The following is a 13,099-nucleotide window of genomic DNA, read 5'->3' as shown; positions in this document are numbered from 1 at the left end:
AGAATTGCTGAGAGAGGTTGTTTCTTCTTTCACTATTTTGGGTGTTAAAAGCAAAGTACCCGAGAAGGTTGTACCCCAGTCTTATGTTGAAGAGGGTCAGAAGGGGACCTTTTTACACAAATAGCACCAATCTCTCACGACGCAACCCCTTTTCCTCAAGTTGTCTGTGGTCAAAATATTTCCAAGAGCAACAGTCCATACAAAGAAGGCCATTTTGGAAGGCATGCGAGACCTCCAAATATTCTTCCAAGGGAAATGAACATTAGCTTGTGATATCAATATTTTGAAATACGCCCTAACTGTACATTTCTTGCTGCCATTAGACCTCCACTGCATCTTATCCCCCTGTGCTATGGTGTTTCCCGTGGAGTATATCAATCTGAAACAGAGTAATTCCCAATCATGAGTATCCCGATTGAAGAGGACATTCCACTGGGGAGGGCCATGAGAAGATACCCGCAAATCCGCCACAGTAGCATCCCCGTTAGCAGCAATACGATAAGAGAGCTGGAAAAACTGTGTTAAGAACGCGGCAAACATCATGCCAAAACCTAATTCTGGTACCCTCTCCAGCCACGAAATGGATATGACTTACAAAACTCGAACATCCCTTCCAAATGAATTTCCATAAGCCCACATCATACCCCCCCCCCCCCCCCTTTTACTTCATTGGAGCACCAAATCCCCAATAACTTCCATGTCTACAATCAATAATTTCCTTCCACAACGACTCTCCCTCCAAGTAATACCTCCATAACCATTTTCCCAACAAAGCTTCATTGAAGGTCCTCAAGTTACACACTCCCAGTCCCCCCATTTGAAATTGGGGATCAAACTTTATTCCAATGAACAAAATGGAATTTCTTTTCCTCCCCCCCAATAAGAAGGCCCAAAATAATTTCTCAATCATGTTCGCTGCCCCTGCAGGCAAAGGAAACAAAGATAAAAAAATAGGTGGGAAGATTCGTTAAGGTACTCTTAAGTAATGTAAGTCGATCCCCTTTCGATAAATACATCCATTTCCAACCAACCAGCCTTTTCTCTATTTTCTCCACGACCCCATCCCAAATGGATCTAACATTAAAAGTCCCCCAACGGGAGGCCCAAATATTTCATAGGCAACGAGGACACTTTACAATCCAAGAGGCTCGCCAAGCTGTTGATACAGGGCACCACACCCACCGCAACCATCTCGAACTTACTCAGATTCACCTTAAGCCCTGACATGGCTTCATGGCTTCAAAGCATAATAAGAGTGCTCGTAGAGTTTGAAAATCTGACCATGATCCGCTTCACAAAAAAAGTAGAGTGTCATATGCAAACAAGAGATGTGAAATTATGATAGAGCCATTATTACCATTACCCACTGAAAATCCTGATAGAAAACCGCCTCCAATAGCTGCCTTTACCATCCGGCCAAGTGCCTCCATAACTATAACAGAGAAGAGGAGATGGTAGATCCCCTTGTCATAATCCACGAGAACTGTTAAAAAAAAAAAAAAAAAAAAAAAAGAGTAGGGGTGCCATTCACTAGCACCAAGAATCAAGCGGTGGAAACACTATTTTATCCATGAAGTCCACCTATCCCCAAATCCATACCTACTGAGCAAGTATATAAGAAAATCTTAATTCACATGATCATAAACATTTTCCATTTGAAGCTTGCATAGAATACCAGGAACTCCCTCCCGCAGCGTATGATCCAAGCACTCATTGGCAATAAGAACCGAGTCTAGGATTTGTCTCTCTCGAACAAACGCATTTTGAGGCCTAGAAATAATTTGTTCTATTACCAGGCCGAGACGGTTAGCAAGAACCTTTGAAATGATTTTGTATACTCTACTCACAAGGCTTATGGGACGAAACTTCTCAACTGTCGTGGCCCCATGTTTCTTCGGAATAAAAGCAATGAATGTCGCATTGAGGCACTTTTCAAACCTTTTTTTTTTTTTTTATGTCGGGGAACCTCTCCAAGGCAAGGCTCTTCCGACTCACCCCTGCAGAGTAAACCCCGATCCCGTGCACTGCACCCTCGGAAGTTTCCCTTCACCGAACTGGTTAAATCGCTGACTTTTCACCAGGAAGTGTGGCCTCAAATGATTGTTTGCACCCATGAAGTGTTGAACCTTGGACATTGAGGGAGTGATACCCCAAGATCAAGGCCTTCACCACTTGGGCCAACCCCCTGGGGTTACTTTTCAAACTTTTTAAAGGAGTGGAAGTCTCCAAAAACCTGCAATACATCACATTTTATAAATTATCCCAACAACCTTGTAGATTCATCTTTGTCAAAAGGTCTTTCCAGCCAACTCGCACTCTGCGAATCAATAGACTCAAACAACATATTATCAAGCTTCGGCCTCCAACAGACCAGCTCTGTGAGGAGGTTCTCATAGTAATGCACAATATGGTTTTCTAATTCAAAAGGGAAGTAAGCAATTGAGAACCTGAATGAAGTGTCTCAATGGCATTGTTGCGCCTATGTGAATTAGCCCCTTTATGAAAGAACTTCGTACATTTATCGCCTTCTTTCAACCAAAGGGCCCTGGATTTTTTATGCCACGAAGTCTCCTCCATCAATAGTACCCTCTCCAAATATGTCACTACCGAACTCTTCCTCAAGGATACCTCCTCCGAGGTGTCTCCCATCAACTCCCTCCCCTCTAACTCCTGCAATTCCTCCATAAGAATAGTCTTATGGTTGTCAACGTTACCAACAACTTCCAAGTTCCACTTCTTAATATCGTGCTTCAAAGCCTTAACTTGCCTGCAAGAATGAAACTAGGAGTGCCTGTAAATTGAAAAGAACGCCACTTGACGCTCCTAACGAAGCCAAATATGACCAGCCCACATACGAACACCCCACAAACTACGAATAATTCATCTATCAATGACCTACAATTTTGTTTCTTGAAAACACACCACATCAACCTTCCACATTCGCAATAAAGATTTAATGTGAATGTGCTTATTGCGATCATTAAGCCCCCGCACATTCCAAGAGAGGATCTTAGGTTTCATGAGCAAAGGTGACCCTCCCCTCCCTTTCAATCTATCCCTTCCGTCACTCTCATCCTTTGCTTCATAATTAATAGAATATTTGAGCCTTTTAAGTTCCCTATTTCTCTTTGTGGTGGACTTCGATATGCCATCTTCAATGGCCACAAGAAGGGCTCTGAATTGTTCTTCAAATCCTACACAAGAGACCCCAATGCAAGCTTGTATCTCCTCAACCTTCTTAAACACTCACTCTGAAATGAACCTTTTTGTGTTGGGGCTAGGAGGTAGCAAGAATATTGGATCAGCATCCCCCCCCCAAAAAACAGTCCCCTTCACAAATAGCCAACTACAAATCCACACCCTCTGCCCCCCCCCCCCCAAAAAACAGTCCCCTTCACAAATAGCCAACTACAAATCCACACCCTCTGCCCCCCCCCCCCCCCCCCAAAAAAAAACAGGGAGCACCTCATTTCTCATGTTGCCCCCCCCCCTCTTCCATTTTTCGGTGAGATTTCCAGTTCTAGTAAGCCAATGGAAGGGTCAGTGGCCTCCGAAACTACATCCAGTATCTGCCCAGCCAGAGGAGGGACAAACAGGGAGATTCGCACCCCCCCTTGCTAGAACTTCACTCCCTAACGGACTAGGCACCTTAGTTGTCATCGTGGATGTGCCAGCGACCAGCGTCGCATGATCATGTGCAGGTTCCGAAGGTGTGGATGCGCCGGTGACCACTTCAGGATCACAGAGAACATCGCGACTGCAGGACTTGTCGTCGCCTTCTATTAGTGTTGTCGCCGCACGTAGCCTCTGACGATAGATTGGCAACCTTCGGCGAGGTCACCTGAGCCTTCGCCGGCGACGGTGGCTCGGACCCAGTCGCCGAAGGGCCAGCTCCCCCCTGCACTCTCTTCCACCAGACCGGGCTTGTCTGTTGAAGGACCGAAGGTCGCCCCACAAGCTAAGGCCCAACACCTGGGCCCAGAGCCATTTCCTTCCCCTGCAGCTAACCGAATGAGTTAGGTCCGTTGGGCCCACTGTGCTTGCCTTGATCCATAAGTCTTGAGCACGTTTATCCACCACTCACTGCTTCAAAACTTTGACCACAGCCCAGGCCCAAGCACCATATATCCACCCCTTAATTAACACACTATTTTACCCAGTTTATTTTATCAGTCAATACTCCCAATTGGTTCTCCATTTCAGACAATGCCTGAAGCAGAGTTTCCTCATTCAGACCCACCACGTCCCTACCACCCCCACAACTCCAAATACCTGCCAAAAAGGTGGAACCACCTGACCTTGGCATGCCTACCTTCTCTGTGCGCTTCGCGTCTCGAGGCATCTCCACCTGACCTTGAAGCACCTCCCTGTACAACCGAGGGTTTGACGTATGCACCGTCGTCGTCAGTGGAAGCAATCGCGAAGGACCACCTTCTCTTCCAGCTTCCTTCAACACCTCTATTAGTTTCCTCCAACACATTCTATCCTTATCCCCTGGAATGAAGATAAAGCTCCGGCGACCTCCACCACCATACTCCACTAAAGCCATGAAAATGCCCTTGAAGTTGGAACAACGTTGGGCGATGTAACCTCTATCACTTTCTTGATGAGCAGTGTAGAACTCCTTCCTCCCAGCCTTCAAACTCTCCTCCAAAGCTTTAGACCAACAAACTATCTCTAGCCCCAAACTCATCTCTTTTACAACTTTCCATCCTTTCTCAGTCAGCATTACATGGTGTCCATTCCTTACCACCTCAAACCGCTTGGATTCAATGGGAATACATATCTTAGAAAGCATTTTGTGCAAAGAAAATTGAAGAAATGATACATAAATGTAGGAAATCACCAGTAAGAATTAACTCAGGCCCGATGAACGGAAACATTCAGACATGGTGAAGAGCCTAATACTAAATTAAGGTTTCATAAGCACCTTCCAAGACTGGATCTACAGTAACACCTCTTGCAATGATATTTGTTAAAAATAAAGAAGAGACGGTGACAAAGAGTAGATGGCGAAAAGAATGATGCTCGCCATCTCAGGTTTTTATGGAAATTTATTAGAAAAGGGTGGAACATTTTTTAAAAACATCTTAAGTTTGAGGTTCGAGATGGTGCAAGAATCCGTTTTTGTTTGATGAATGGTGTGGTGAGAGTCCTCTTAATACTGTTTTTCCGGTTGTCTTCAGGTTGGTTGGAAACCAGCAGGCTGTTGTTTCAAAGGTGTTGTGTTGTGCTAATGGGATTGCGCTTTGGAATGTTATTTTCACTAGAAATGCTCAAGATTGGGAACTTGATGAGATTGCAAGTTTTTTCAGCTTTTTGTATTTAGTGAAGATAGGAGGAAATGGGAGAGATAGGATGTTGTGGAAACACACGGGGAGTAATAAGTTTTATGGTAAATCTTTTTACAAGGTGTTAACAGTCCAACAGCATCTCTCTTTTCCATGGAAGAGCATTTGGAGGGTTTCTCTGCCGTCTAAAGTTGCCTTTTTTACATGGACAGCTACACTTGAGAAGATTTTGATTGTTGATAATCTAAGGAAACGTAATATGATTGTTATGGAGTGGTGCTTCATGTGTAAGAAGAATGGGGAATCAATTGATTATTTACTTTTACATTGTGAGGTGGCTAGGGAGTTATGGGTTGGCATTCTTAGTAGAGCTGGGCTGAGTTGGATTATGCCTAAGAGTGTGGTGGATTTACTAGCATGCTAGAATAGGCATCATAATAGCTTTCAACTGGTAGCGGCATAGAGGATGATACCTTTGTGCTTAATGTGGTGTTTATGAACGGAAAGGAATGACAGGTGCTTTAACAAGAAGGAGCAAGCAGTGGGGGAAATCTGGAATTTCTTTGTATCTTCTGTTTTTTAATGGTTTTCTACTATTGTACTAAAGGGAGGGAATGTTCATGAGTTTTTTTTTTCCTTTCAGCTTTCTAGAATGTAATTTGGTGTCTCATTTTGTATATTTCATGTGTACATGGGTTTCGCCTAGTTTCATTCGATTCAATAACGATTCTTACTTATCAAAAAAAAAAATGAACAAGGTGACCAAAAAATACAAAACCAAATTCAAGCCCTGATAAGAGACAGAGAAGCTCTTTATGAAAGTCCAAAATGGAGAATCCTCCAAACTTGGAATACAATCAGCAGTAACATCTTTTTACTAAATTCAAAAAATAGTATAAATTTTTTTTTTTTTTTATAAGTAGAATGAATAAATCAAAATAAAATGAAGCAAATATGCTTAATCAATTTTTTAAAAAATGCAACGAGACCTCCAATTATTTCAAATTTAAACTCAACTTTATTGTGGAAACAACACACCAAAAAAAACAATAACTAAATCAATGACAATAGTACCAGAATTGCAAAGTTGAGTCTGCAATCTCCCAGTCTTCACTTGGAAATGCCACACAACTGCCAATATATCGAACAGGTTAGACACATCACAAAGCAAATACATCATAAAAATAAAAGGCGTGTGGATATAAATCCAAACAAACACTTTACTTATATAAAAAAAATAAACAAGCACTTTAAAACCAAACTATTTCCTAAACTTGTCCATCCATTTTAAAGGTTTTTTTCTCGTGCTTAATTATTATCAATCTTAATTCCATATAAATAACCCTCAAGCATAGAGCTGTCAGCACATTAGGCACACCCAGGAGCAGCATAATGCAAAGTACTTTTTTTTTTTTTGGGGGGGGGGGGGGGGGGGGGGGGGGGGGGGGGGGGGGGGTTGTTGTTGGTGCTCCAACAAAGTGAGGAGGGGTGTATGGCATGGGCTTATGGAAATTTATTACGAGGGGATGGCAGAGTTTAGAAAACCACATCCGTTTTGTGGCTGGAGAGGGCACCAGAATCAAGTTTTGGCAAGATAGTTGGTGTGGAGATTGTGCTCTTGATAGGGCGCTTCCAGATCTCTTCGGTTTTGCAGCTAACATGGATACCTCCGTGGCGGATCTTAGGGTATCTTCACATGGTTCCCACCAGTGGAATGTCCTATTTAATAGGGATATTCATGGTTGGGAACTGCACACTATTTCAGAATTTTTCAGGTTGATATACTCTACGGGAAACAATACGACACGGGGATAGGATGCAGTGGAAGTCCAAAGGCAGCAGGAAGTTTATAGTCCGAGAGTATTACAAAATTTTGGTATCACAAGGTAATGCTCCGTTCTCTTGGAAGAATATTTGGAGATCTCGGGTGCCTTCTAAAGTAGCTTTCTTCGTTTGGACCACTGCTCTTGGGAAGATTTTGACTACAGACAACTTGAGGAAGAGGGGACTCAGTGTGATGGATTGGTGCTACTTGTGTAAAAAACAAGGAGAATCGGTGGATCACTTATTATTGCATTGTGAGGTGTCAAGGGTATTGTAGGATGAGATCTTTAGAAGAGTTGACGTTGCTTGGGTAATACCTCTAAGGGTGGCTGATTTACTGGCTGGTTGGACAGAGATTCAAGGTTGTTATCAAGTGGCAGCAGTGTGGAAGATGATTATGTTGTGTTATGTGGTGTATTTGGGTGGAACGAAATGAGCATTGCTTTGAAGATAGGGAGCGCACAATGGCAGAGCTTCAGAATTCTTTTATACATACTCTATTGCTTTGGTTTTCTGCTATTGTACTTAATGGGAACAATGCTCATGATTTTCTAACTTAATTTCTCGTTCCTAGAATGTATTTAGGTGCTCTTTTGTATACTTTCTATGTACATGGGATATGCCAATTTCATTCGTATTAATGAAATTTACCTCTTACTTATCAAAAAAAAAAAAAAAGGAGCACAGCGTATATGTTTCTAAATAATTGGTTAATTATCAAGAGAACTTTTTATACTCTCATAGTTTCTCGCCAGTCAAAATCTCAAAGAAAACACTACTGGATATATTAAATGTTATAAGATCGACCTATTACCTCAACAGTGCATCTGCCAGAGCAATTGCTTCAGCACTTGCTTCTACAATCAGAGATGGTGCCTAGTGAACATTCACAAGCCAAAAAAGTTCATGAGAAGGAGAAAGATATATCAAGTAGTGATTATACACATCAAATTCTGTTAAGTATGTCACTGTCATTAACAGTAATAATGTAGACAAGTTAGAACTGCTCACACATGTTAAGTCATTTACAGTTTACAACTAAAAAACCAATGCTATCTCCATCTCAACATATTTTTACAATTATTAATGAAAATGTAAAAATAAAGTCAGCTTCCAGCTTCCTAAAATGTCATCTACTTTATATTAGAAGTGGCATGACATCTGCGTGTGATAAGAATCTCATATGATTCTGGGAAAAAAGGTAAGAATAATATAGTAAACTGAATAAGTAAAACTTCCAAAAGTGGAAGTTTTGCATATTTTGAAACAATCCAAAAGGGGGAATCATTATCTATTTTGAAATGGAAGGAGTAGTCAGTACGTACGGCCTGCCCAATTTCTGACAACAAGCATGCAAGACCACCAATAACTTTCTCATCTCCCTTACTAAGAGCTGGTAGAAGGAGCACTTCTTTAAGAAAGTGTACTCTGCATAACAAAACTTGGGGCAGCCCCTAGAAAGGAAAGCATAGCTGAGAGTATATAAGATATTCAAACCAAAGGCAATACAGACGTTGCAAATAGTTTAATCTTAGCATGATGGTCCCAACATTAATTTCAATTTTGCTTCAAAAACATTAGGTTAAAAAGATGTAGCTCAAATTGGGTATGCCAATAGTTTTGTTACGGATTCCAAAGTATCTGGCACACCATCAATATTTATTAGAAAATAAAATAGGTAACTTTTTTTTTTATATAAGTAAAATCAAAGTTTTATTGATACGAATGAAATAGGTGAAGCCCATATACACAGGAAGTATACAAAAGAACACATAAATACATTATAGGAACCAGAAATTAAAGACAGAAATAGGTAACTTAGCCACCAATATGACATATAATCATAAGAATTCACCAGTTCTCTCGTACAAGTGGCATTTATGCACCATTTTGGCATCAAGTGGAGTGAAGTCGGCTTAGCATGAAATAAACGAAACTACAAGTGATTTAATTGGAGCATCTTATGGATCAAACAAACCTTGGTATTGAATTCTATTGAGCCAAGAGTGCATATCATACAACAGGGGCAACTCATATCCCATCCAGTAGGGTTGCCATGGGCTAGGCCACTCGTTTAGTGCAAACCGAGATTCTAAAAGCCCAGGCCATATGTTTTAGCCCAAAATTGTAAGGTTGTTTGCCTTTCCTAATAAGATCTCAGGCCTGGCTTGAGTTTCATGATCATTGGCCTGGTGATTCTTGATTCTAATATTAATTATTCATCTATATGCCTTTGATGTGATTTGAACCCTTGACCTTGGATGACTATGATTCACCTTTGACCATTTGAGCTACAAACTCTCAAACCATTCAGGCTGAACTGAAACCAAGACCACAAGAAGCTCTCTTTGACCATGCTTGGGCTAAAAAAATAGGGCCCAAGAACCGATTAGGTCAGCAGTTTTCACTTAAGCACATGGTGCAGGCCCAGCTCACCCCATGAGCAAACCTACTACAATACGTACATATGGAAAATGATTGCAGTGTGAACGTGAAAGGGTAGGACATACCTCATGTCGGCTAACAAGTTCAATGAGAACTTCAATGGCCAGATCAAATGAAGATAAAACCTATAACCAACAGTGTAGATATTAATTACAGATGTGACAACTATAAATATTAATACTCTATCTATTTCAACGGCCAGTGTAGTTAAGAAGGATTACCTGCAGAGAACTAAATACAAAATTAAGAAGCGGATGTGCTGGCAATGAGCCTGGGGGAATCTCTGAGAAGCACCCTGCTCGAATCTGAGTGCCAGGAGGTTGATATTAAAAGAAAACCATAGATGAAAGAAAAGCTTAATATAATGCACTTGCATTTTCAGTAAAAACAATAATATAATATAAAATGAAAACAATGCCAAAAGTTAAGAAAGAAATCGTGCCATAACTTATGTGAAGACTAATGAAGCACAAGCCAGTGCTCGTTTCCTTATTTGATTGCAGGAAAAAACATACTTATGCAGTTTAATCAGCACAAGCTCTTAGCATAGTTTGAACAATTGGCATACCCAACTCAGTAAGCAGCGCAGAATTTTTCTGTTGCTTTCATGTAGTTGTGCACCTCCACCAAAACTTTTCTCAGATTGCTGTAGTAGGAACTCAAGAACTGTCGGAGTATGCGAGAGAAGCTGTGTAAAAGAGAATTAAGGCCTAGCACGGAAAAGGGCCAAAAGCAAATGAGGAGAAGGGAGTTCGTAAACCTCTTGGCAATACTGGCTTCTGCAGGCTGAACTTATTTTGTTATCAGCATTTTGGCTGTCAAAAACTTCTTCCGGAAGAACCGTAAGCATCTCCAAGACAGCAACATTACCATCATCGTGGCTCTGCAGATTCTGAAGGCTGTAAAATAGCTGCTCAATGGGTTTCCCATTCTCAACAGAACGAAGTATAAGCGCAGAGAGTGCAAGACAGATTTGTGTTAAAAGCTGTCATTAAAATAACACAAAATCATCAAAAAAAAAAAAAAAAAAAAACAGATTCAGATTATAACCCAGGACCAAAGAACCAACATGGCATCAAATTCTCACATAATTACAACTAATCAACAATATAGCCAGTATAGCCAGCATATATCATCAGTTCCAGCCAATAAACACCTAGAGCGTTCTACCGTTAGGCTGGGGAAAAAAAACACCTGAGGAGGGCCAGAGCTAAATCTTTTGGCAGCCAAAAGAAGAGCATTAAGCAAAGCATCTTTAGCTCCTAACTGCAGATAATATCCTTCCTTTTGGATCTGCAATGCGATAGGATTTATATCAAAAAATGGCGAATATGTATCGCGTTTCAGACACAGATACGCAAGGGAGGCGAATAAGATACTAAATGAGAGTGAGAGAGGATAAATTTGAAGTAATGGCTAGGGAGTGGAAAAGGAAACCTTGCGTTTGAGAATCTGGGCGGCGAAGAACTCGACCTCGAAATCGGAGACAAAAGAGTGGGAGGAGGAGAAGAGGGAGGAGGCGGTCAGGATGGAGGTGGCCACCTCCCAAGCGGCGTCGCTTTGCTGAAACTGAACCAGCCATTGATTCGCGGCCACGCGGTTGCCAGATTGGCTGTCGTGATTAAGGACGTGAACCGCCTCTGCCACCTTCATTTGCAACTCCATCTCTCTCCCTCCCTCTCTATCTCTCTCGTTTCTATCAGTATCGGAGTAATACGAAACCCTCCTCGTCAAAAGGGAAGAGACAAGGGAGGATCATCTCAACAGACTACTCTAATGGGAAGCTTAGGTGTGGTGTGGCCGTCTTGTCTGGTTAATCAACCAAAGGTAACGGAGAGTGACTGCTTCAACCAACCCACGAAATTCAACAATTTTTTTTTTTTTTAAATAAAAGATTCAAACCCTAAAATCCCTAAAATATGAAATCCACCCAATAGATTTAAAAGCACTGGAATGGGTTAGTCAAATGTAAGTGTATCTGGGAATTTATTCGATTTATATTCGTAACCCATCTCAATCTATTTTAATTCATTTTATTATTATTTATCAACTTTAATTTACAAATATTATTATTATTTACAACTCATCTTACTATTATTCATAACTCATCTCAACTCATTACAATTCATTTTCAAATCTAAACGACATTTTTATCTTTCTATTAGTAAAACCTTCTGTCTTGGAATAGTTAAAATTTAAGATTACAGTAAATTTAAACATTTATTCATCTTTAACTAGACATTGTTCATAACCAAAACATATATTTTATTCTAAAATACTATTATCTCTAATTATTAATTAATATTATTATTAATTAACTGATTTTATGCATAATTATTAATATTATTATCTCTAATTATTAATTAGAATATGATTAGTGTAGTTATAAAATATGAAAAAAAATAAAATATTATTATTAAAAAAATAATATTATAATAATATTTTAACTAATATATAGATAATCCAACGTGAGGTTATATGCAGAATAACATTGACCTTAGGCAAAACATATAGTTTTAAGCAAATTTTAACTTTTGTTTTGACTAAACCATTGTCAATGCTCTAAGAAAGTCCATGATCTGACAAAGATGGCCCACAAATTATTGGATTTGAGCACTCTCTAACTACTTGAAAGTGTATATCTTATTTATTTTTACAAATATGATAAGATGAATTAAGATAAAAATTAAAAATTAAATAAAATATTATTATAATATATTTTTTTAATATTATTTTTATTTTAAAATTTTCAAAAAATAAATTTTTTATTTTATTTTACATGAAAATTTAAAATAATTATAATAATTAATTAGGTGAGATGAGGATAAAAGATCAAACGAAACACCAAAAGAATAAAATTATTTTGCTTCCCTACTTTAACTTTTTCATTTGACTGTTGGTAAAAAATTATTATTTTTATTTTTATTTAGTAATTAAAAAAATAATTTTTTAAGTGTATTGATATATTTTTTTATTTTTTAAAAATATTTAAATATATTAAAAAAATATAAAAAAAAAAACGAATGAGACGGCATGGTAAGCCCCACTCAACACCCAAATACTGTTTTAACCCTTTTCAGTGAAACTCGTCGTCCGACGCACCTATCCTCACGTACCCTCTCTGCCGATCTGTCGTCGGAGAATGCGACCGCTGCCAAAATAACGACGTTGAATTGATTCGAAAAAATAAAAAAAAGTAACTAATTTTTTCGTTGGTACCGAAACGAATCTTACAGTCCAGAACGGAACGCTTTTTAACTCTTTATTTTTCATTTGAAGTTAATTGAATTTCATCTACTTTTTACTTTTGTCTAATTCTTTAATTTCTCTCAATTCATTTTAACTCATTATTATAATTTTTTAAAATTTTAATATAAAATATAATAAATAATTTAATATTTTAAAATTTTAAAATAATAATAATATTAAAAAATAATATTCTAATAATATTTTATCATCCCAATTCAATTCACTTTAATATCAAATCCTAATTTTAAGATTTTCAAATTGCTCAAGCACAAAGTCAAGGCGGACGGAGA

General features: G+C 39.0%; 1 protein-coding gene across 2 annotated transcripts in view; it reads right to left on the bottom strand.

Moving 5' to 3' along the window:
• Positions 1 to 11,482, bottom strand: part of LOC121248175 (transportin MOS14) — a 37,858-nt gene extending 26,376 nt beyond the window's left edge. The window contains exons 1-9 of one of the 2 annotated variants that reach the window (XM_041146556.1): positions 10,998 to 11,482; positions 10,755 to 10,853; positions 10,321 to 10,443; positions 10,129 to 10,248; positions 9,782 to 9,865; positions 9,626 to 9,685; positions 8,441 to 8,569; positions 7,930 to 7,991; positions 6,366 to 6,422 (exon numbers count right to left, since the gene is read on the bottom strand). In XM_041146556.1, coding sequence (XP_041002490.1) covers positions 6,366 to 6,422; positions 7,930 to 7,991; positions 8,441 to 8,569; positions 9,626 to 9,685; positions 9,782 to 9,865; positions 10,129 to 10,248; positions 10,321 to 10,443; positions 10,755 to 10,853; positions 10,998 to 11,225 — 962 coding nt within the window. In that variant the 5' untranslated portion in view covers positions 11,226 to 11,482. Of the gene's footprint in view, positions 1 to 6,365; positions 6,423 to 7,929; positions 7,992 to 8,440; positions 8,570 to 9,625; positions 9,686 to 9,781; positions 9,866 to 10,128; positions 10,249 to 10,320; positions 10,546 to 10,754; positions 10,854 to 10,997 lie in introns of both variants that reach the window. The other variant, XM_041146555.1, reaches the window with a different exon arrangement.
• Positions 11,483 to 13,099: the final 1,617 nt, after the last annotated feature.

Source organism: Juglans microcarpa x Juglans regia, chromosome 2D (genome assembly GCF_004785595.1).
Source record: "Juglans microcarpa x Juglans regia isolate MS1-56 chromosome 2D, Jm3101_v1.0, whole genome shotgun sequence".
NCBI classification, from domain to species: Eukaryota; Viridiplantae; Streptophyta; class Magnoliopsida; order Fagales; family Juglandaceae; genus Juglans; species Juglans microcarpa x Juglans regia.
Note: the sequence above shows the minus strand (reverse complement) of the source record. Positions and strands in the feature narration are given on the sequence as shown.